We start from the raw sequence: 19,739 nt of genomic DNA on the forward strand, positions 1-19,739 counted from the left end.
AGGGGGTTTATTATCTAGGTTGGGTTGTGCTGCATTTATATTATAGAATATTGCCATATAAATGAATCAAATTCACTTATTAAACCATATTTTATATGAAATATTTACATTTTTTTCTTCCAATTTTACATTTTAGACTAAAATAATGTGCACAATTCAACCATCATCCTCTGTTTTTATAGAGTTTTGAATTACCTTGTTCTCGTCTTTTACGTTTTGTAGATTGATAAATATTCTACGGTTTTAGCAAAAAAAAAAAAGATAAATATTCTACGAGAGGAGTCAACATATCCAGCACCAAAAGAAAGTCACGTCATGTTAGTGAAAACCGGCTCTTGTTCTGTTCGTAGAGGTTTAGTTGCAGCTCTAAAATCGACGTATAGAGATCATATTATAGAGTTTTAGACAAAAAAAAAAAGAGATCATATTATAGAGTTTTAGAGTTTGTGCCTATTAACCCCAATTCACAGAACGAATCAAAGTTGTTTAAATCCGAATACATTTTGAAGGCAATCGAGATTTTGTGTTTGGTACAAGTTGGAGCTAGTAGAGAGTGAACCTTGAGAGAGAGTGTGATATTATACACAGTTTATCACCATCCTCTGTTTTTACTCATTTTTGCGTAAGAGTCAAGAAAGGTTCATATTCACAAAAATCAAAACAAGAAAGCCATGTTTCATCTCATTACGAGCTAAAAATTCGAAAAGAAAAACTAGCTAGGGTTTAGATTAACCCGATCATTCAATCAAAATCCCACTCGTTCTCCTTGAGAATCTCTGCTTCTTCATCTACTGTAAAGTCATCCATGAGGCGGAACGTTGCGCGAATCTCCTTAGGGTCTTTGCATGCTGCGTTCACGTCAGCGACTGATCTCGCAAGTGAGATCAAAAAGACCTTTGCTGTCTAGATAATTTGCAGCAATGAGGATAGATCCACTAGCATGATGAACTCAGCGTTCCACTTCTTGAGAGCATCAACAGCGGAGGAGGAAGAATCGATGACTACGTGGTTCTTTGCAGTATTCAATAACTAACTTGAGGATTTTGCAAGTGACGTTGGTGATCGCATGATCGGGTGTTCACTGATTGAAGTACGTCCGACGACAAAGAATAGACCGTCGGAGGTCTTCAACGTGATCGATCATTCGACATCGTCCTTCTTTGCTGCGTGGCTGTTTTCTCGTAAGAAATATTCAAAGGGAAGATGAAAGAAACTGATTATTTGTTTTATAATTTATAAATTCTAATTCAAATAAAGAATTAATCGTAACTCAAGTAAATCAAGTTAGTCATATGAATTTGTTAATAAATTCGATTACAAAATATTTGAATTGACTACTACGTTTAAAATATAAATACTAATACTCAAAATAAATTCTCCGGATTGTAAATATTAATTAAAACCAATATAATAGATTTGAAAATTGTGTTATTTATTTTATGATCTACAAAATTTAATTCAGATCAAGAATTAGTCATGAATCAAGTATTAGTTATACGGATCTGTTATTTTTTTATGATTTATAAATCAAGTAATAGTCATACAGTTTTGTCACAATATACAAAATAATAGATTTCAAAATTTTGTTATTTGTTTTATGAGTTATAAAACTTCATTCAAATCAAGAATTAGTCATAAATCAAGTATTAGTCATACAGTTTTGTTAATATATTTGAATTGACTACTAAATTTAAAAATTAAATACTCAAATTCGAAATAAGATCTCTGGATAGTTAACCTTGATTAAAAATAATATAATAGATTTAAAAATGGTGTTATTTTTCTATGATTTACAAGATTTAGTTCAAATAAATAATTAGTCATAAATCAAGTATTAGTCATATGAATCTGTTAATAAATTTGATTTCAATAGATTTGGATGTACTACTAAGTTTAAAATATAAATACCCAAATTCAAAAATCTCTGAATTTGTAAACATTAATTAAAAAAAATTCTTGACTTTATAAATTGTAATATAATTTTAAATGAATTAAAATACATAAGCGAACAATATATGTTCCTATTTTTAGTTTATATTCCCTTAAATAGAAAGTAAGAGATTGCAAAAAATGTTTTGTTATTAGTAGTAACTGACAAAGTGTCTTTTTCTCTTGTATTTTTTTATTTTCTTTCGGGCAAAGGAATGTGTGTACTATGTGATTCAGTTTTAGTACTTGGTCTCTTTTTCTAATTTGTTACATCTTTTTGGATTTTACCTTAAAGCATGAGTTAAGAGTCAATCTTTTGAATAAAATCATAACTATTAAAGAAGAAATCTCCTCTTTAGCATAAACACACATGTATATCATTCATGGTTTATGATTATTGTCATTTACACTGAAACAAATTTAGCAGTCTTGCATTATTTAAAAAACATCAAAAGGCATTTATTAATTGTGAGAAAATCTTAATTACTAAAAGTGTGTCATTTATTAATTGTGAGAAAATCTTAATTACTAAAAGCACAAAACACATGTCTCTCATATCTTAGTTACCATATGCGTTTTTACTGTTAAAAATTAATTAGCTATAATTAATGAATTTTTAATAGTAATTATATACCAAAAAATTATATAAAGAGATTTTGTATGTATAGATATTTAAAAATGTAGCTACAATCAATAAACAAATCTACACATACTATTTAAAATTAATGAAAATACTGTGTATTCACTAAAGATATTAATGTGTATGGATATAGATTTCAAAATTCATGAAAATACTACTTAAAAAGATATTATGAATATGCCAACAATTTTTTGTTCATATCTTTACAAATCTGTAAATAAGTTCTTTGCATTAGTTAGACTTTATAATTTTAAACTAAAAATCAATTTTACATAATTAGTATATTCACTGAATGATATTAAATTTCTAAATGATCTGCTAACAGGGTGCGGAACTAACAGTTTAAAATCCGTTAACGCGCGAAGCTAACTAACATTAAACTTTTAAAGTAAGTCGTTAACATCGTGCGAAACTAATCAACATTAAAATTTTAAAATACCGTTAATCACGCGGGAAACTTTTATTAAAGTAGTTATATATTAATTGAAAGTTAGATACTAATTTGTCATAAAATATTTTATTTTAAGAATATAACAATGCTATCTATCAAAACAATTCAAAGAAAATGCCAATATTGGAGGAAAAAATCTACTTTTTTTAAACAATAGAAATATCTTATAATACTTTTAAATGCTTAGAAGAAAATGTGGAGTTATTGTGTTGACTGGTGGTAATATATATAAATGTATTGTGTCCAGGAAGTGATAGATACTTCTTTTACAAATATAAACTGCTTATATAAGCTCTCTTCTAGTGTCTCTCTCTCTTCACCTTCATTCTTCAATTCCTCAGATTATATCTTCTTCTTTCTCTGTTTCTTGGAGTAAAACTAAGACAAAGTTCTTCTCTTTTGTTCCAGAGGTGATTATTTTTTAATTATTCTTTTTTAGTTTTTGATGATCGTAAAACAGTTTTCTGATCTCTTTGCTTGAATAATGTGTTTTGATCACCACTCGGTATTGAATTTGAATAGAGATGACATATCTATTGTTCTCATAGCCAAACGATCATTCTAGGTTTGTTGAGTCTTGTTTCGGTTTCAATGTTCAAGAAACTGCTTGTCAATAATTAATTAATTAATAATGAGTTCTACAGAAATTTATTAATTATGCAGATGCCTACACTTTTTTTAATGTCTCGAATTAACATAAAAATGTTTAAGAAAAATATTTTTGTTTTAAGTCTGATTTTCCTAGCCTAAACAAACTTTTAGAACACTAATCTATACTATTAGCAGTGAGATTCTAGTTTTGGAGCCATTGTGTATCTAACTTTGCTTTCATTGTTTATCTAACTTTGCTTTCATTGTTCTACAAGCTTTGTTTAGTTGACTATAGACATCTGATCAAGATATGAATCCAAAAGTGCGTCAGAGAGTTGAAGAAGATGGTGAGGATACGAGTCGTAGGGTGCGTCAGAGAGTGGAGGAAGATGTAGCACGAAAGGATCAAAAGCCTGTGGACTGGACTAGTATGATCTACGACCCGATGTTGCACATATTTACGCTATTAGACTACCCCGACCGAGCTAGCTTAGCATCGACATGTAAAGCATGGAGAAGCATTGGCGCTTCTCCATACCTGTGGAGTTCTTTGGATCTTCGCGGTTACAGGTTTAATCTCTCACTGGTGGATTGTCTTGCGAATAGGTGTGCTGATCTTCAGAAGGTTAGGTTCAGTGGTCTTCACTCTTCCTCTGCCTTAGTTAATCTCAAAGCAAAGAATCTGAGGGAGATAAGCGGCGAACATTGTGGGAATGTAACAGATGCCAAACTGTCTATGATCGTTGCATGCCACAAAGCTCTTGAGAGCCTCCATCTTGGACCAGGCTTTGGGGAGAAGATCACTAGTGAGGCTATAAAGCGTATAGCCATTTTCTGTCCTAAACTTAAATCGCTTCGCCTCTCTGGAATGAGAGATGTTAGCTCCGAGGCGATTACATCTTTGGCCCAGCATTGTCCACAGCTCAGTGATGTTGGATTCCTAGATTGTCTGAACATCAACGAAGAAGCGTTTGGACAAGTGGTTTCTCTTCGCTACCTTGCTGTCACTGGGACATCAACCATTAACTGGAGAGTTGCAACTGAGAGTTGGGAGAAGCTTCCGAACTTAACCGGTTTGGATGTCTCGAGAACCAGCATTGACCATGTGGCGGTTTCAAGGCTGTTGACATCATCTCAAAGCTTGAAAGTTGTGTGTGCTTTAAACTGCCATATGCTCGAAAATGTTGCAGATTTTGACCCTGATGAATTCGAAGGAAAGATCTTGATTGCTAAGTTTAACAATACTTTAAACGGGCTGGCTTCTATATTATTTGAAGATAACTCAAAGATGCTAAATGAAGAAACAATGTGTTGGATTGAGTGTAACCTTTCTTGTACGCTTTTATATTTGGCAGAAAACAACTTGCTAGGACTGAACAGTTTCTGGCATAACTATGGACCTAAGTTGTTTCTCAGGCTAATGCAAAGCTCACAAGAGGATGTTCAAGAGAGAGCAGCCACAGGACTTGCTGCTTTCATCCATATGGGTGATGACAATGCTAGTATATCAGTTATGCGTGATGGAGGCATCCCAATTCTGTTAAAATTTGCTAAATCTTGGAAAAAAAGTTTTCAGTCAGAAGCTGCAAGGGCTATTGCAAACCTGTCTTTAAATGATAATGCTGCAAAGGCTGTTGCTGAAGAAGGAGGGGTCGATGTTATTCTTGGTTTAACAAAGTCTAGGAGTAGACTTGTGGCTCACGAAGCTGCTGGTGCACTGTGGCATCTCTCTCTTGGAGACGCATATAAGGTAACTTTGTCCCCTTATAAAGAGTTATTAAACCTTTTTCTCTTTAGTTAACATTGTTGCTTCTTGTTTATTTTGTATTATAAGGCCATTTTACAAGCTGGAGGAGTGAATGTGTTGATGGAGCTTCTCTCTAGATGGCCATATGACCATGGTGAACTTCTGGTACAGGCTTGCCACCTTTAAACCCTCACATTTTTCTTTTAGAAATATCTTAAATTAACACTTCTACCTAAGTATTATCAAAACCAGTATTAGGGCTTTTAGAAAAGATTGTAGAGATGTCTTGTTCATTAAGTTCAAAGATTTTGTTAGATTTGGTAATTTTATTTTTATATTTTGTTCATTCTGGAAAGAAGTATTTATTCTACTCCTTTTTATCTTTGATCAGGAGCGTGCTGCTGGTGCACTAGCTAATTTAGCAGGAGACGACAAGTGCAGCAGGGAAATTGCAAAAGCAGGAGGTGTGCATGCCTTGGTGATGCTAGCTCGAAACTGCAAGTATAAAGGAGCACAAGAACATGTACTTACCTTGCTTTATACATATTATATGCTTATGCTATTGATTGTCTTAACTAGGTTTGTCACACATTTTCTTCTTCTTCTTTTTTTCCTTCAGGCGGCTCGTGGTTTGGCTAATCTGGCTGCTCATGATGATAGCAACAATAACAATGCTGCTATTGGCAAAGAGCCTCGTGCTTTGGAAACTATTATTCAGCTGACGAGATCCCATCATGGTGGTGTTAAACTAGAAGCAGCTGGTGCTCTTTGGAACTTGGCATACGATGAAAATAATAGAGAATTGATCGCTGCATTGGGTGGTGTTCAAGCCTCGGTATTATTATATATATTTCCTTTTCTGTCTTTTATTTTATATTTTTTGTGTGTGTGTGTGTGTGTGTTTTAGATACATCACTTGTGTTTCTTGATTATATATTTTAGGTGGCACTTGCCTACTCCTGTATGAATGCATCAAGAGATCTACAAAAGAGTGCAGCTGGTGCTCTTTGGAGTCTATCACACTCAGATGAAAACAGGTGTGCATCCGTTTGAATTTTTTTTGTCAGTGCAGCTTCCTAGCTACATCAATGCAAAACAGATTGAGATGATACTTTTTTTTTCTTTCTATAATCAGCATTGTAATTGGACTTGAAGGTGGTATACCTCCTCTAGTTGCTCTTGCACGATCTCAATATAAGGTAACAAGATTTTTTTTTCAGATTTTTTGAGTTAGAATCCGGTTCACCTTTTACCTTTTTTTTCCAAGGATGTGCATGAAGCTGCTGCAGGAGCTCTATGGAATCTTTCTTCCAATCATGATAATGCTCTCGGCATTGTGGAGGAAGGAGGAGTGTTAGCGCTTGGTCGCCTCTGTACTACTTCTCCTTCCAAAATGGCTCGTTTCCTTGCAGCATTAACATTAGCATACATCATTGATGGAAGGTACTCAAAAGATTAACAAATCATATTCACATTTCTATATATTATGTATGACTTTTGATCTTATCTGTTTATCTGCACAGGTTGGATGAATGTGTAAAGGCTTCTCCAGGGGAAAGGTCATCAAAAAGTGTTCGGTTGCCTAAAGTTATAATAAGCGGGCTTAAATACATTGAAAGATTCATTAACGGTTTCATGGATCCAAAAATCATAAAAACTGCTGCTTCATCATTTACTCCATCTAAGTCAGCACAAGTATTGAAGGAAGTAATTTGTATCCCAGAAGATGACAACTTGAGATGTAGTGGTGAAGAGATTGGAAGGTTTGTTAAAATGCTGAGTAACCCTTCCCCTGTACTCCAAAAAATTGCAGTCTTTGCGCTTCTACAGGTATTTTATTCTTTCTTCTAAATGGTTAGTGTGCTTTTTGAATCAGTTTTGCGTTTTGGTACTAAGATCTAATGTAAATAATGCAGTTCACACTACCAGGAGCTAGTCACGCCAAGCATCATGCAAGCTTGATGCATAATGCTAAATATCCGAGACTTTTGCGTATTGCTGCTGCAGCTACGAGTATGCCTCGTGAGGCTAAGATCTTTGCGAAAATCGTGGTTCGCAACCTTGAGTATCATCACCAGCCAGAATTTTCAAAAGGAAAGAAAGTTATCAACTTTGAAATAAGATTGGGGCGCTAATTTCATTAGCATTCTTTAGTGAATAGACTATTTAGTATGTATCTCTCAGACAATAAAAAAACATCAAGACAGAAGCAAAATCAGAGGCTCATCGTGCTGCAGAGGCAACATCAAGACTATTGTCTCAGAAGATGTTTGATCCATATTAAAAACAAGAAAGGTGTTGTGGAATAATATTTTATGTTGCCTTATTATGTTTATCAATCTTTTTCTGAGATTTTTTCTGTAACAAAAAGACCTTCTTTGTTTTTCATCATATATATGATACTTACCTTTTGAGAGAGATTTTGCAGAGGTTTTTTCCTGGCTTCTACTATCAAGTTAGCAACTTAGAAACGTTAACTACTTGGCAATATCTAGCTACTTAAGTATATTCCCAAACTTTCATTCAATCCCTCAAATATTTTTTTCGATCCTTTTAGGGGTTGACAATTTAGTGTGATTAAAAAATCCGAGATCTGAAAATGCTCACATTAAACTGAATATAAACTATTAAACTTAGAACCATTACGCAATCTAAAAGCTAAAATAGCTCATAAATTAGTAAATATTATTCACTGATTCTGGCATAGTAGCAATAAGTAAAAACTCATTAACACACACTAATTACTAATGTAGTAAGTTTGTAATCAACAACAACATAAGTTTGTAATAATAATAATAAAGCGTAGGCTTGTGAGAAACAGAATTCTTACAAACAGTAACTAGGTTGCAGTATGTAGAAACTTATTCCCGATCTAGTCGTGAGAAACATAAACAGAATCCTCATTGTTGCATTTAAGAAGCTCTGTTCACCAGCAGCTAGGGTTTCCCAAACCCATGTTTCAGTGCTAAGATCGTAGGAGGGATTGCGGTGGTGGCAATGTGTGGGAGGAGGGCTAAGAGGATTGGCAAAGAGAATGTTGTGTGTGGTCTTCATAAATGTTGAAAGCAAACGCCAACTCCATTCCGTCCCATGAAATGATCAACATCTTTGTGGGTTGGTGTACATCATTCGTTGCCCACAAGAAAAACTTTGACATCATCTACCTAATCCTCGCATGCTTATCTCCTGAAAAAATGACTTACTTATATACATATCAATCTAATAAGAAGGTGATGTTTTTTTGAGTGAAAGGTGTTTCGGTCAGACCTTCGGGGAAGATTTGGATTCGTAGTAACCAGGGAGGGATCTGGTTCCTATCACCAAAAGCCATGATTGACAGACACCTCGCCACGGTAACCATTGTTCGATGGTGCTGATCTGATGTTCTGATAAACTGATGTGTGTGTCGTGAGAAAGATGAAGTCAACCAAGTACCAAGTTTTTGATTGGACGAATTACTGTTTTGAATTCCCACTTCGCCAATCACTAAACACATTTATTCAGCAATTTGTAGAAATAATATGCAGCATCATCTTATAAACATTAACTATCAAACAATTCGTAGCTACTTAGAAACATCAACTACTAAGCAATACTATGTAACAACTTAGAAACATCAACTACTAAGCGATACTAGCAACTTATAAACTTCAACTACTTGGTAATATGAGTCCTTAACATCAACTACTTGGCAAGTTCTTCTATTCTTCAGAAACAGAGTCGTTAACATCCTCCTCCTCCTTGTTGCTCATCACTGCATCTCTTTTGGCTTTGAGGAGAGGGTCTCCTCCGGCAGCTAAGGTCTCCCAAACCCATATCTCGGTGGTAAGATCGCACGACTCGAACTCGTATTTGCACTCGCAAAATCCGGGACCGTGTAGAGGATTAGCCAAGAAAATGTTGTGACCGGTCTTTTTGAAAGACGCGAGAGCAGAAGCAAACTCCATACCGTTTCGCGAGATCACCATCAAGTTGGACAATTCACGCTTATTCTCCAACACTACCCACCTCAAAAAACGTACTATCATCTCCATAAGTCTCGCATGCTTATCTCCTGAAACAAACCCATTTACATATGTTTCAATCACAGGGTGTGGTTTTTAAAGTGGCAAGTAAGAAGAAGAAGAAAGGTTATACCTTTGGGAAATATTTCGATTCCGGCAGATTCGTAGTAACCAGGGATCTGGTTCCTGTCCCCAAACGCCATGATTCTCACCTCGCCGTGGTAACCTTTGTTCGCCAGAGCCGATCTGATGTTCTGATAAACAGATTCAGGGTCGAGATCTTCAGGGATCGGACACTCCTCCACGTCCCAGAAGACTCCTGTCTTAGCCTCTGTGAGAGAGGTTTTGTAATTAAAACAAAAAAAAAAACAAAATGAGATGGAATCTTAGTCCAACAAAAGCAAATGTCGAGAAAGAGAGAGGTAGAGATTACCAGCGAAAGTGGTGCTTGTCACGGAAGGCATGGTTTCGAGGGAGAGATTTATCAGCGAAGTGGGGCTTCTGTTCACGAAAGGAAAAGCCGTGGTTTCGACAGAGATATGGAGAGAAGATGAAAGAGAGGAGAGAAAAAAGGCTTCCGAGTATTAATTTTCAACTAGTTGATTAATGGGTTTTGGTTGGGCTTTATTCTTTGCCTTCTATTTCACGTACAACAAGACCCTTTCTCAAGCTTTTTCTTCTTTCTTGTCTGTCTTGTTTCCTTTTATTCCTAAAAGTGTTAGCAAATGAAAAAAAAAAGTGATTTTCTTGAGAATTCAAATGCTCACATCTTGTTTACATACTATATATGACTTTTACTAAAATTGTTGGAGAGAAGATCCCAATTGAAAATATGAAAGAGACATTAGTAATATATAAGGGATTTAGGATATTTCACTAACTATCAATTGATTTTAAGTCAAAAGTTAATAACAAATCCGAATTTAAACATTTTCAAAAACCTATATATGGCCATCAGTCATTGTGTACTGAGATTTGGAATAATTTTTAAAAAAACTAGCGATGTAATTATCACTAGATTTGGATCCACGCATCCGCGCATATATATTTTTTATAAAATATATTTTTATTTGTTTTTCATGTTAATATTACGGCTGGGCAAAAAAATCTGAATCCAAAAAATCGAACTGATCCCAATCCAAAAAAGTAAATCTGATCCGAACAAAAGTATTTCGGATACACGAATGTATCTGAAATAGACTTATATACTGATGTATATTAATCATTTTTAGATTTAATGTATATAAAAACATTCAGGATATATATGTTACTTTTAAGTTGGTTTAAATACTTGAAAATATATATAAATAGTCAAAAGTAAATATATAAAATAGTTAAAGTATACTCACAATACCAAAAATACTTAAAATAATTATTGATTATCTATCCAAATATTTAAATCAAACCAATTTATATGTTAAATTTAGGTATTTATACATATGTTATTCAAATTGATATGTAATATATTATTCTGTTTATAGATTTTGAGAAATTTAAAGTATATAATGAATTTTAAAATTTTAAAATAATTTAAATAGGTTATCCCAATCGGAACCGAACCCGCAAAGATCGTAATCGAATCTGAAGCAAAATTTAGAATTATCCGAATGAGGCTGAAATCTTTGACCCCGAAAACCTGAAACTCAAATATATCAGAACCAAACCAGAATGGGTATCCGAACGCCCACCCCTACTCAAAACCTTAGTAACATAAACACTCACATTTAATTAATCATATTTATACGTACCATCATATAAGTAATCATATAATTAATAGTATTTTATACGTACTATCATTTAAATAATCACATATATAATATTTTAAAATTTTAATGTGAAATATAATAACCATAATTTAGATTGGTATATGAAATTGGACTTTGCATTGTGTTTTTCTTATATATATTGAATACATTTTTTTATAATGTTTATTGGAAAATATTTTAGTTAAAATAAATTTTTGAATAAATGTATATTTTTGAATCGGCTTTTGATATAAATCAACTTTAGATTATTATTTTGATTTGAAATATTTGTATAAAGTTTAAATTTTATTTTATGATTATTTTAGATAAAGATGTTTTTAAATAATTAGATTAGCTCATTTTCTTATATTATAAAGTTGACCCAAATAGATTATTTCTCATAATATAATAGATTTCCAAATTTTCTTAATAGCATATATTAATTTTTTTCTTAATATACTGATATCCATATTTCCAAACAACATTATATTATTTGTATATTGTTATTTATGTTTCCAAACAAATCTCTTTTTTAAACGGCTATTTATGTTTCCAAATAAACATTTTTTTAAGCTGCTATTAGGGGTGGGCAAAAAACTCAAATCGAACCGAACCGAACCAACCAAGCCGAAGTTAAACCGAATCAAATCAAACCGTGTTCTTTAAGTAACCCAATTGGTTCATGTTTTACTCAACCCAAACGGTTTGGTTTGGTTTGGATTTAAACCGAACCAAACCAAACCAAACCGATAATCCAATATATAAAGTAAAAATATATATGATATATATATTTATATATATATGTATTAACATATTATAAATTTTAGTTAAAGTTTCGTTTTTCATTTTTTCATAACTTTCATATCTTTAAAAAAAATTATAAATACGATTCAAATAATACTATTATATATAAAATCATGTAGCATAAGTTTTTATATTTTCACTTTATCGTTTATGAATTGATTATTTTTTAACAAAAGTATAAAACTGATGTCTTCATATTTTATAACCAACTCGAACTACACCGAATCAAACTAGACCATAATAATGTAAACCGAACTAAATCTAAACCAAATCGAACTGAACCGAACTGAATTAAACCCAAACCGAACTCAAACCAAAGCTACTTTGGTTTTAATTGGTTTGAGTTTTATAAAACCCAAATTACCCAAACCAAACCGAACCCGAAACTAAACAGAAATGCCCACCCCTATCTGCTATATATGTTTCCAAACAAAATTTTTTTTTAAACTACTATCCATGTTTTCAAATAAACCTCTTTTTAAATGCTATTTATGTTTTCGACCAAATTTTTTTAAAATTACTATTTATGTTTCCAAATAAATCTAACTTGTACTTCAGTTTTAATAATATAAAAGATGTGTTTAGTTTATCTTTGTCATCATTACTCATCATCCAATTATACATACCATACATTATATCAAGGATTTAGATTTAGACGGTGACAGTAGCACATTGATGATATCAATACAAACTATTAAGCTATATGTCAAAACAACAAGCTTTCATAAAAGAAAAGGAGAAGAGTACTGTTTTCAGACAATACTATAGCAGCAGCAAGCAATGCAAAGACTTTAGAGAATAAATAAATAATAATAGAGAATACAGAGAGAGACATCTTACCAAACCTTCCGCATAAAGCCAAGTAAACGGTGGGCCCAATGAAAAAAAACTTTAAGGGGCCTTCAGAGAGGCTTCTAACCAATCATGGATCCATTATCACTACTAGTATACAATACAAAACCACAACCACTAACATTTCTTTTTTCCTCTCTCTCTCGTTCGCTCACAACCACCACCACTTGTCAATGTCGTCTTCCCCAACCACCACCACCGTCCACGGCGAGCCTGATCGGCGAACGTACTGGTGCCACGAATGCGATATGAGTCTATCTCTCCTCTCGCCAACATCCTCCGTTTCATCTCCTCTCGTATGTCCTCAATGCGACCTCGATTTCCTCGAGCGTATGGACGACGAATCGTCTCCCACTCTCTTCGACGTTACCATCGGCGGCGACGGAGAACAGGACGATCACGACGATGAAGAGGAGGATTGGTGTTTCGTGGATCCAACTGTTAATTCCGATGATAACTTCCTCCTCGACAGCCCTTACCTCCACCGTCTCCTCCGCCATCTCGCCTCCGAGAACTCCGGATCTTCCTCCACCTCCTCCTCCTCCTCCTCCTCCTCCTCCTCTTCTGCTTTGAAATCTTCCGATATCGATTCGATCCCCACGATCCAGATCTCGTCCTCCATGCTATCTTCCGATCCCGATCCGGACTCCGTCTTGCTCTGCGCCGTCTGCAAAGAGGATTTCGCCGTCGGGGAATCCGCTAAGAAACTGCCGTGCAGCCACATATACCATTCCGACTGCATCGTCCCCTGGCTATCGGATCACAACTCGTGTCCGCTCTGTCGGTTCGAGCTCCCCGCCGCCAAGAAAGCGGGAACCGTCGGTGGTGGTTCGGACGCTAGGATCAGATTATCGGATCTGGCTTCGATCGTGGACGGAGACGAGGAGGAGGACGATTGGCTCGGGATCAGAAACGCGTTGAGACGACTCGCTCGTCGTCATGAGCAGATGAGATTGGGTGTTGGGGAGATGGAGCGGAGTCTTGCTCGGACGGTTTCGGGTTTGGAGAATGCGATGAGAAGAGAGAGAGATTGAAGAAGATATAGCAGCAGCCAGCAGCAGCAGCAGCAACGTGACGGCGCGTGTGAAGAGTTTCAAAATCAAATAAAAAACGCGTGTGTTCTTTCTTCTTTACAGATTCGGCATTTTTAATCGGTTCTTGGTTATGTTAAATGAGCGAGGATTGTTGTTTTAGAGCAACATTATTGCTAGGACCAAAATCTTGGTCCTTATGTTTCTTTAATAATATTTTGGTGTTAAGGACAATTGTTAAGGACATTCACTAAATTTTCGATTATTGGTAGGACTTGTAGTGGTCCTTAAGTTTTTTTTTTTTTAATTAGTGATATAGAAAGATAAATGTTAAATAAAACATTAAATATTTAAATAGAGAAAACATTAAACATTTAAATAGAAAAAACAAGAAAATTACAAAGAAGGAAAAAAAATAGCAAACATCATAAATGAAAAGCAAACAAACATTTTATTGAATTCATAAAAACATAAACATTATATAAAATTTGCTTGATGTCCAAATTTGTCCCATATATTTTCAATCAAATCTTCTTTTAATTGTTGATGGATTTGTTGATCTTGAACTTCTTTTCGACGAGCATTTGATTGGGGCTGTCTTGTAGATTTTTTAACGGTAAATGTAAAATCGTCATCTTGAAATTCCTCAACAGTGCGTGCATCTTGTTCATCTTCGACAATCATATTATGGAGTATGAGACATGCTTTCATAATATTTGAAATTTTATTTTTATCCCATAACTTAGAAGGATTTTTAACCACGGCGAACCTAGCTTGCAAGACCCCAAAGGCACGCTCAACATCTTTTCGAACGGATTCTTGTTTTTGAGCAAATAAAGAATGTTTCAGAGTTTGTGGTAGACGGATTGATTGAATAAAAGTCGCCCATTTTGGATAAATACCATCCGTGAGATAGTAAGCCAAATTGTACTCCCTCCCGTTGACATGAAAGTTTACTTCCGGAGCTATGCCCTCAATAATGTCATCAAAAACAGGTGATCTATCAAGAATATTAAGATCGTTCATAGTACCTGGAGCTCCGAAAAAGGCGTGCCATATCCAGAGATCATATGAAGCAACCGCCTCCAACACAATAGTTGGTTTATTGGTTCCCCGTGAATACATTCCTTTCCATTCTTTTGGGCAATTCTTCCACTCCCAATGCATACAGTCGATACTTCCAATCATCCCGGGAAACCCCCGTTCTTCATTAAAATGGAGTAGTCTTTGAAGATCTTCCGGTGTGGGACGTCTAAGATAATGATCACCAAACAAGTGGATTATTCCGGCGGCAAAATAATGCAAGCATTTCCTAGCTGTTGTTTCAGCTAGTCGTACATATTCATCAATTGCATCAGCTCCACCACCATACGCCAGTTGACGAATTGCCGCAGTACATTTCTGGAGCGGAGAAAGACTCTTTCGTCCCACTGCATCTTCTGTTGGTCGAAAATACGCTACTTCTGTCGAGAGACGATGGACAATACTCAAGAACAATGATTTGTTCATTCGAAACCGGCGCCGGAATAAATTGTGAGAGTAAGTTGGAGTATCGCTAAAGTAGTCATTCCAAAGCTTCTCGTGGCCTTCTTCTCGGTTTCTCTCGATAAAAATACGCCTTTTTCTCTCTTTTGGTTCTGGAATTTGATCAAAGTCTTCCTCAAAATCATCAAACATGTCATCAAAATCGTCACCATTATCTTTGTGGTAATGGTAATGAGAAGAAGAAGCCATTTTTAAACAAAAAAAAAATAAATATGCTTGTGATTTATTTTGAAAAGAAAGAGAAGTGATCCTTCAACTCAGCATACGAGTGATGCTTTATAGTTGAGTAAAAATGTATATTGTGATTTCTGAAATATAGTACATCTTGTGACTCTATACTATAGTACATCTTGTGACTCTATACTATAGTACACCTTGTGACTCTTTGGTAACTTTACCAACCACAAGAATGAAAAACACATGTTATAACAAACTACATGTCTTACAAAGCCGAGAAGGAGTAGAAATTCATTACAAATTACATGAGAAGTATTGAAAGGTAAGAAAGAGTGCAAAGCCGAGAAAGATTAGAAATCCAATACAAATTACACATGATTCTAAAACCACTCATTTGATTTACTTAAACATGACAAACATTCCTATTAAAACTAACAGGAAACCCATAACACCAACCAAGTATTGAAAGCCGATGGTAACCCTTGAATACTTCTTGCCTAACTCACACACCATCTTCTCAACCGCTTCCAGTTTCTGCTGAGTCTCATAGTCACCCTCCGAGGGTAATGCTAGAGCTTCTACCTTCTGAGCCAATTGAAGCGTGTGTATATCCCTCGCCCTCATCTCCTCCATAACTGCCACATCCCACCACTTCCATACATGGCAGTCCCCATCATCTTTATTGTCACAAGTATAGTACCTCCTTCCCGGATCATTGGTGCTCTTAGAAGTGGCTAGAACAGGCTGACTACCACAGTAGCATACCTGAGGAAACCCGAACTCTACCTCGGGTTGAGGAGGATACTGAACCTGCTCACGATAATTGGACTCAATCTCAGCTTGGTCTCGTCGTATAAGATCCTCTGTCTCGCTGTAGATACTGTCAGCTGTCTCCCCATACTCAGAAGAAGAAGGCTGAGTATAGCTATAGTCCTGTCCCATGTTCAGCTAAACCTGAAAAAAAAATAAACAAGGTCAAGAAACAAGTATATTAAATAAGACAGAAGCCAAGAAACAAACTGATTATATTACATAGAAGTTGATTATATTACATGCGTGGAAACAAAGTACATTATATTACATAGCCGCAAAGAAACTACTAGAGTATATTACATATCGAAGCAAACAAGCAAACAAGCAAAGAAGCAAACAAAGTAGATGATTAAAACAAGTTAAAATCAAACAAGCAAACAAACAAACAAGATGCAGAGTCGGTGAGTTAATCCTTGGTTTAGAAATACTGGGCCACTATCTTATCCTTCACAATTTCCTCAGCCTCGGTGAGTTGATCTTTTTTTGCAAGAAGAGTGTCTAGTATGGCTAGCTTAGACAACTTCTCCTTCTCAGCGAAATCTTCCTTCTTTATTTCCCAAATGCTCTTATAATCCTCAACACTCCTCCCTTGCTTCGAATTCCTTCTTGCTTTTGCAGCTTTGACACCTTCAGGGCGGGGCTCATTATCACCAACAAACACAGAAGCTTCAGAACCTTCGACACCATCAACACCATCCTTTCTCTTTGAACTCCCAGCAGCCTTAGGAGGAGGGTTGAGGTTAAGCCATTTCTGGTCATACCTCAACACACACCATGCATGCTCGAGGTTGAATTTTATGTTGTGATCAGAGTGGTAGATGTCGTGAGCGGCCTTGAGAACATCATTCTCGTTTTGACCACTGCGGTTCTGCCTCTCTGCAGCTGCATAGGCACCACAGAATCTCTGGGTTAACTCATTTATTTTATGCCATCGCTGCTTCAAATGTTTATGCAGCCTCTTTGGACCACCATTTGTAACATGAGGACTTGCTTCGAAGTATTCAGCAACTCTTTTCCAGAAGGTCTGTAACTTTTGTTCATTGCCGACAATGGCATCCTTGGATGTGTTGAGCCAGGCACTGATTAGCACCTCATCATCAGCTGGTGTCCACTTCTGTCTCTTTCCACGCTGCGGTGGTGTGTCTTCAACTGGAGTTGGAGCGTCAGACTGTGAACTGAAGAGAGGGATTTCCGACGATTGGGAATGAAAACTATCATAACCGAAGTTCCCATTGCCAACACTATCGTGTTGACTGCTCAGGAGACCTACATAGCCAGAAGACAGGCTATATGGATTACTTGAACCCATTGCAGTAAGAAGAGAGAAGAGATTATAGAAGAGAAAGGTTTAGGCAGAGAAGAGAGGAAGAAGATGATGGAGATTGAAGGATAGGTTGGTGTTTATTAATAGGAACGATAATAAAGCCTAACCATAAACTACCAAAGTCATATCAGAGTTATTACACATCTCCTCCTAAACGTTATTGCAAAGTAACTAGATTATCATCTCAGTATATCAAAGAAGACAGTTTTTGGTTGCAAACTAACTAGATTATCATCTCAAAGTAGCAAAGAAAACTAACTATGATATACAGTTACTAAACATTTAAACAACCAACTTGTTCAAGTGCATTAAAGTTACACAACCAACCATGTCTAATCACAACCAACCATGTCTACACGTTTTCAATCACAGTTAATTACCTCTATGCCTACTAGTTCTAACTATTTGAGTTCAAGTGCTAGTGATTTACCTTGTACTTTGGAGGAAATGGTTTGACTTGTTGTAGTTATCCGGGTTTGCGAGAGCCAAATCTTCACCTCAACTACTAGCTCGCTCACAATCAGAAGGAATAAAATATATCAGTTTCATCAAATATGAGTATTGGTTTTGCAAACAATAAACAAAACGATTCGAAATTAACCCTAAACCAAGAACGATAAACTATTTACAATCAATCAAAACCCTAGATCAAGAATGACAACAAAACGATTCGAAATTAATCAAATCATTAATCAAACGGATAACCAAATCATTAATCAAACGGATAGACTCAATTGCTACGATTCGAAAATAACAAAACCCTAGATCGACAACGACAACAAAATATATACAATCAATCAAAGGCACTAGATCGAGAACACATACCTTCTTCACCTTCGTATCAACTCAAACGCCAAGGAGAACCATCAAGAAAGAGAACCGTCGAGAAAGAGAACCGTCGAGAAAGAGAACCGTCGAGAAAGAGAACCGTCGACACCGAACAGCCGTCGAGATGGATGCCAAGGAGAACCGTCCACACCGAACCGCCGAGAAGAACCGTCGAGAACGAACCACCGTCGAGACCGAACCAATCGCCTTCTCAATCGCCTTCTCTCTGCAAAAGGTTTCAAAAAAAAAGAAAAAATCAAGTTCTGATCGAAACCGATGAAACGCATCGTTTCCACACCTAAGAGCCATCGCCCACTAAAAACACGACACGTGCCTCCTAAGGACGACCACATTTGTCCTTAGATAAGGGACGTCCCAAAATATATCGGGCCTTTTTTGATTTTCTTTTCGTCACTTTTAACTTAAGGACGCGTTAACATACGTGCGATAATGTTGCTCTTATGTTCGTGCTTTTCTAAGTCAAATATCATGGTCTGCAATAATTGATTAAATAAAACGTTTTAAGCTACTAATGATTGTTATAGAAATTTCTTGGAATTGGACCAAACAAATCTCACTCTTATGTATATATTTTGATTTTGCTTATTTGTTGGATGATAACCATATAATTCTCAATTGTTGATGAATTATTTGTCAATAGGAGTAATAAAATATCCGTAAACTCTTATTTGATCTCTCATTCATTTCAATTTGATCTGAAAATTTTAGATATACATAATCCTACAAAACAAATATTAATATACAATATTCGTAAAACCAAAACAAATCACAAATACAGTTACTTATATTTTTGAAAAACAAACTTCCGTTTACATAATCCTAAATCACAAATACTTATATTTATGAAAAAGGACATCTGCTCCAATTCATACATGTACTTAAATATTATATATAAAACATATAATTATTATATTTATATGTATTTAAAATATTTTTCATTTATTAAATTGCTTATTTAGTTATTCAAGTTTTAATAATAAACAATTAAAATTTTTATCTTGTATTTATTTTAGAAGAATTTAAAAGTTTTATTTTATTTGAGCCGATCAAATCAAATATCCGATTAAAAATTATAATTTTTGGATATCTTGACACCGAATACCCAATGATTACATATCAAATTGAATAAGAAAATTGAATATTCGGACGAAATGGGTCGGATCATTAACGTGTAAAGTTTGGATTTTCTATTTGTGTCAACCCTTATTTGGCACTAAGAAACAAAAAGACTGGCTGC

At 35.2% G+C, this 19,739-nt stretch overlaps 5 protein-coding genes and 1 pseudogene across 5 annotated transcripts; 2 read left to right on the forward strand and 4 right to left on the reverse strand.

Moving 5' to 3' along the window:
* Window positions 1-741: 741 nt before the first annotated feature.
* Window positions 742-1,078, reverse strand: LOC108858650 (SKP1-like protein 13; annotated as a pseudogene).
* A 2,843-nt stretch (window positions 1,079-3,921) lies between these two features.
* LOC108858651 (protein ARABIDILLO 2-like) lies at window positions 3,922-7,493 on the forward strand. Its single transcript, XM_018632540.1, has 9 exons — window positions 3,922-5,361; window positions 5,446-5,523; window positions 5,750-5,881; window positions 5,978-6,193; window positions 6,301-6,395; window positions 6,494-6,557; window positions 6,626-6,801; window positions 6,882-7,188; window positions 7,275-7,493. Exons 1-9 carry the CDS (start codon window positions 3,922-3,924, stop codon window positions 7,491-7,493), a joined length of 2,727 nt encoding a protein of 908 aa, XP_018488042.1.
* A 622-nt stretch (window positions 7,494-8,115) lies between these two features.
* On the reverse strand, window positions 8,116-9,995 carry LOC108838640 (uncharacterized). The gene is made up of 4 exons (XM_056986035.1): window positions 9,796-9,995; window positions 9,496-9,693; window positions 8,626-9,412; window positions 8,116-8,544 (listed from the first exon to the last, which is right to left on the reverse strand). The coding sequence occupies exons 1-3, from the start codon at window positions 9,824-9,826 to the stop codon at window positions 9,060-9,062; spliced, it is 582 nt and encodes a 193-aa protein (XP_056842015.1). The 5' UTR covers window positions 9,827-9,995; the 3' UTR covers window positions 8,116-8,544; window positions 8,626-9,059.
* Window positions 9,996-12,854: 2,859 nt separating this feature from the next.
* Window positions 12,855-13,956, forward strand: LOC108838174 (E3 ubiquitin-protein ligase RDUF2). Its single transcript, XM_018611138.2, has one exon. It carries the CDS (start codon window positions 12,937-12,939, stop codon window positions 13,795-13,797), a length of 861 nt encoding a protein of 286 aa, XP_018466640.2. The 5' UTR covers window positions 12,855-12,936; the 3' UTR covers window positions 13,798-13,956.
* Window positions 13,957-14,330: 374 nt separating this feature from the next.
* LOC108835686 (uncharacterized) lies at window positions 14,331-15,528 on the reverse strand. The gene is made up of 3 exons (XM_018608912.2): window positions 14,697-15,528; window positions 14,554-14,612; window positions 14,331-14,465 (listed from the first exon to the last, which is right to left on the reverse strand). Exons 1-3 carry the CDS (start codon window positions 15,526-15,528, stop codon window positions 14,331-14,333), a joined length of 1,026 nt encoding a protein of 341 aa, XP_018464414.2.
* Window positions 15,529-16,747: 1,219 nt separating this feature from the next.
* Window positions 16,748-18,904, reverse strand: LOC108835687 (glutathione S-transferase T3-like). The gene is made up of 2 exons (XM_056985817.1): window positions 18,479-18,904; window positions 16,748-18,158 (listed from the first exon to the last, which is right to left on the reverse strand). The coding sequence occupies exon 2, from the start codon at window positions 17,636-17,638 to the stop codon at window positions 16,748-16,750; it is 891 nt and encodes a 296-aa protein (XP_056841797.1). The 5' UTR covers window positions 17,639-18,158; window positions 18,479-18,904.
* Window positions 18,905-19,739: the final 835 nt, after the last annotated feature.

The sequence above is a fragment of the Raphanus sativus genome, chromosome 5 (genome assembly GCF_000801105.2).
Source record: "Raphanus sativus cultivar WK10039 chromosome 5, ASM80110v3, whole genome shotgun sequence".
Classification (NCBI taxonomy): domain Eukaryota; kingdom Viridiplantae; phylum Streptophyta; class Magnoliopsida; order Brassicales; family Brassicaceae; genus Raphanus; species Raphanus sativus.

Coding starts and splice junctions, on each gene's coding strand:
- LOC108858651 (XM_018632540.1), top strand. CDS start 3,922: ATGAATCCAAAAGTGCGTCAGAGAGTTGAAGAAGATGGTGAGGATACG. Junction 5,882..5,977: donor ATAAAGGAGCACAAGAACAT/GTACTTACCTTG, acceptor TTTTTCCTTCAG/GCGGCTCGTGGTTTGGCTAA. Junction 7,189..7,274: donor CAGTCTTTGCGCTTCTACAG/GTATTTTATTCT, acceptor TAAATAATGCAG/TTCACACTACCAGGAGCTAG.
- LOC108835686 (XM_018608912.2), bottom strand. CDS start 15,528: ATGGCTTCTTCTTCTCATTACCATTACCACAAAGATAATGGTGACGAT. Junction 14,613..14,696: donor GGCTTACTATCTCACGGATG/GTATTTATCCAA, acceptor CTCAAAAACAAG/AATCCGTTCGAAAAGATGTT. Junction 14,466..14,553: donor TGCAAGCTAGGTTCGCCGTG/GTTAAAAATCCT, acceptor TGATTGTCGAAG/ATGAACAAGATGCACGCACT.
- LOC108838174 (XM_018611138.2), top strand. CDS start 12,937: ATGTCGTCTTCCCCAACCACCACCACCGTCCACGGCGAGCCTGATCGG.
- LOC108838640 (XM_056986035.1), bottom strand. CDS start 9,826: ATGCCTTCCGTGACAAGCACCACTTTCGCTG. Junction 9,694..9,795: donor GACAAGCACCACTTTCGCTG/GTAATCTCTACC, acceptor CCTCTCTCACAG/AGGCTAAGACAGGAGTCTTC. Junction 9,413..9,495: donor AATCGAAATATTTCCCAAAG/GTATAACCTTTC, acceptor GGTTTGTTTCAG/GAGATAAGCATGCGAGACTT.
- LOC108835687 (XM_056985817.1), bottom strand. CDS start 17,638: ATGGGTTCAAGTAATCCATATAGCCTGTCTTCTGGCTATGTAGGTCTC.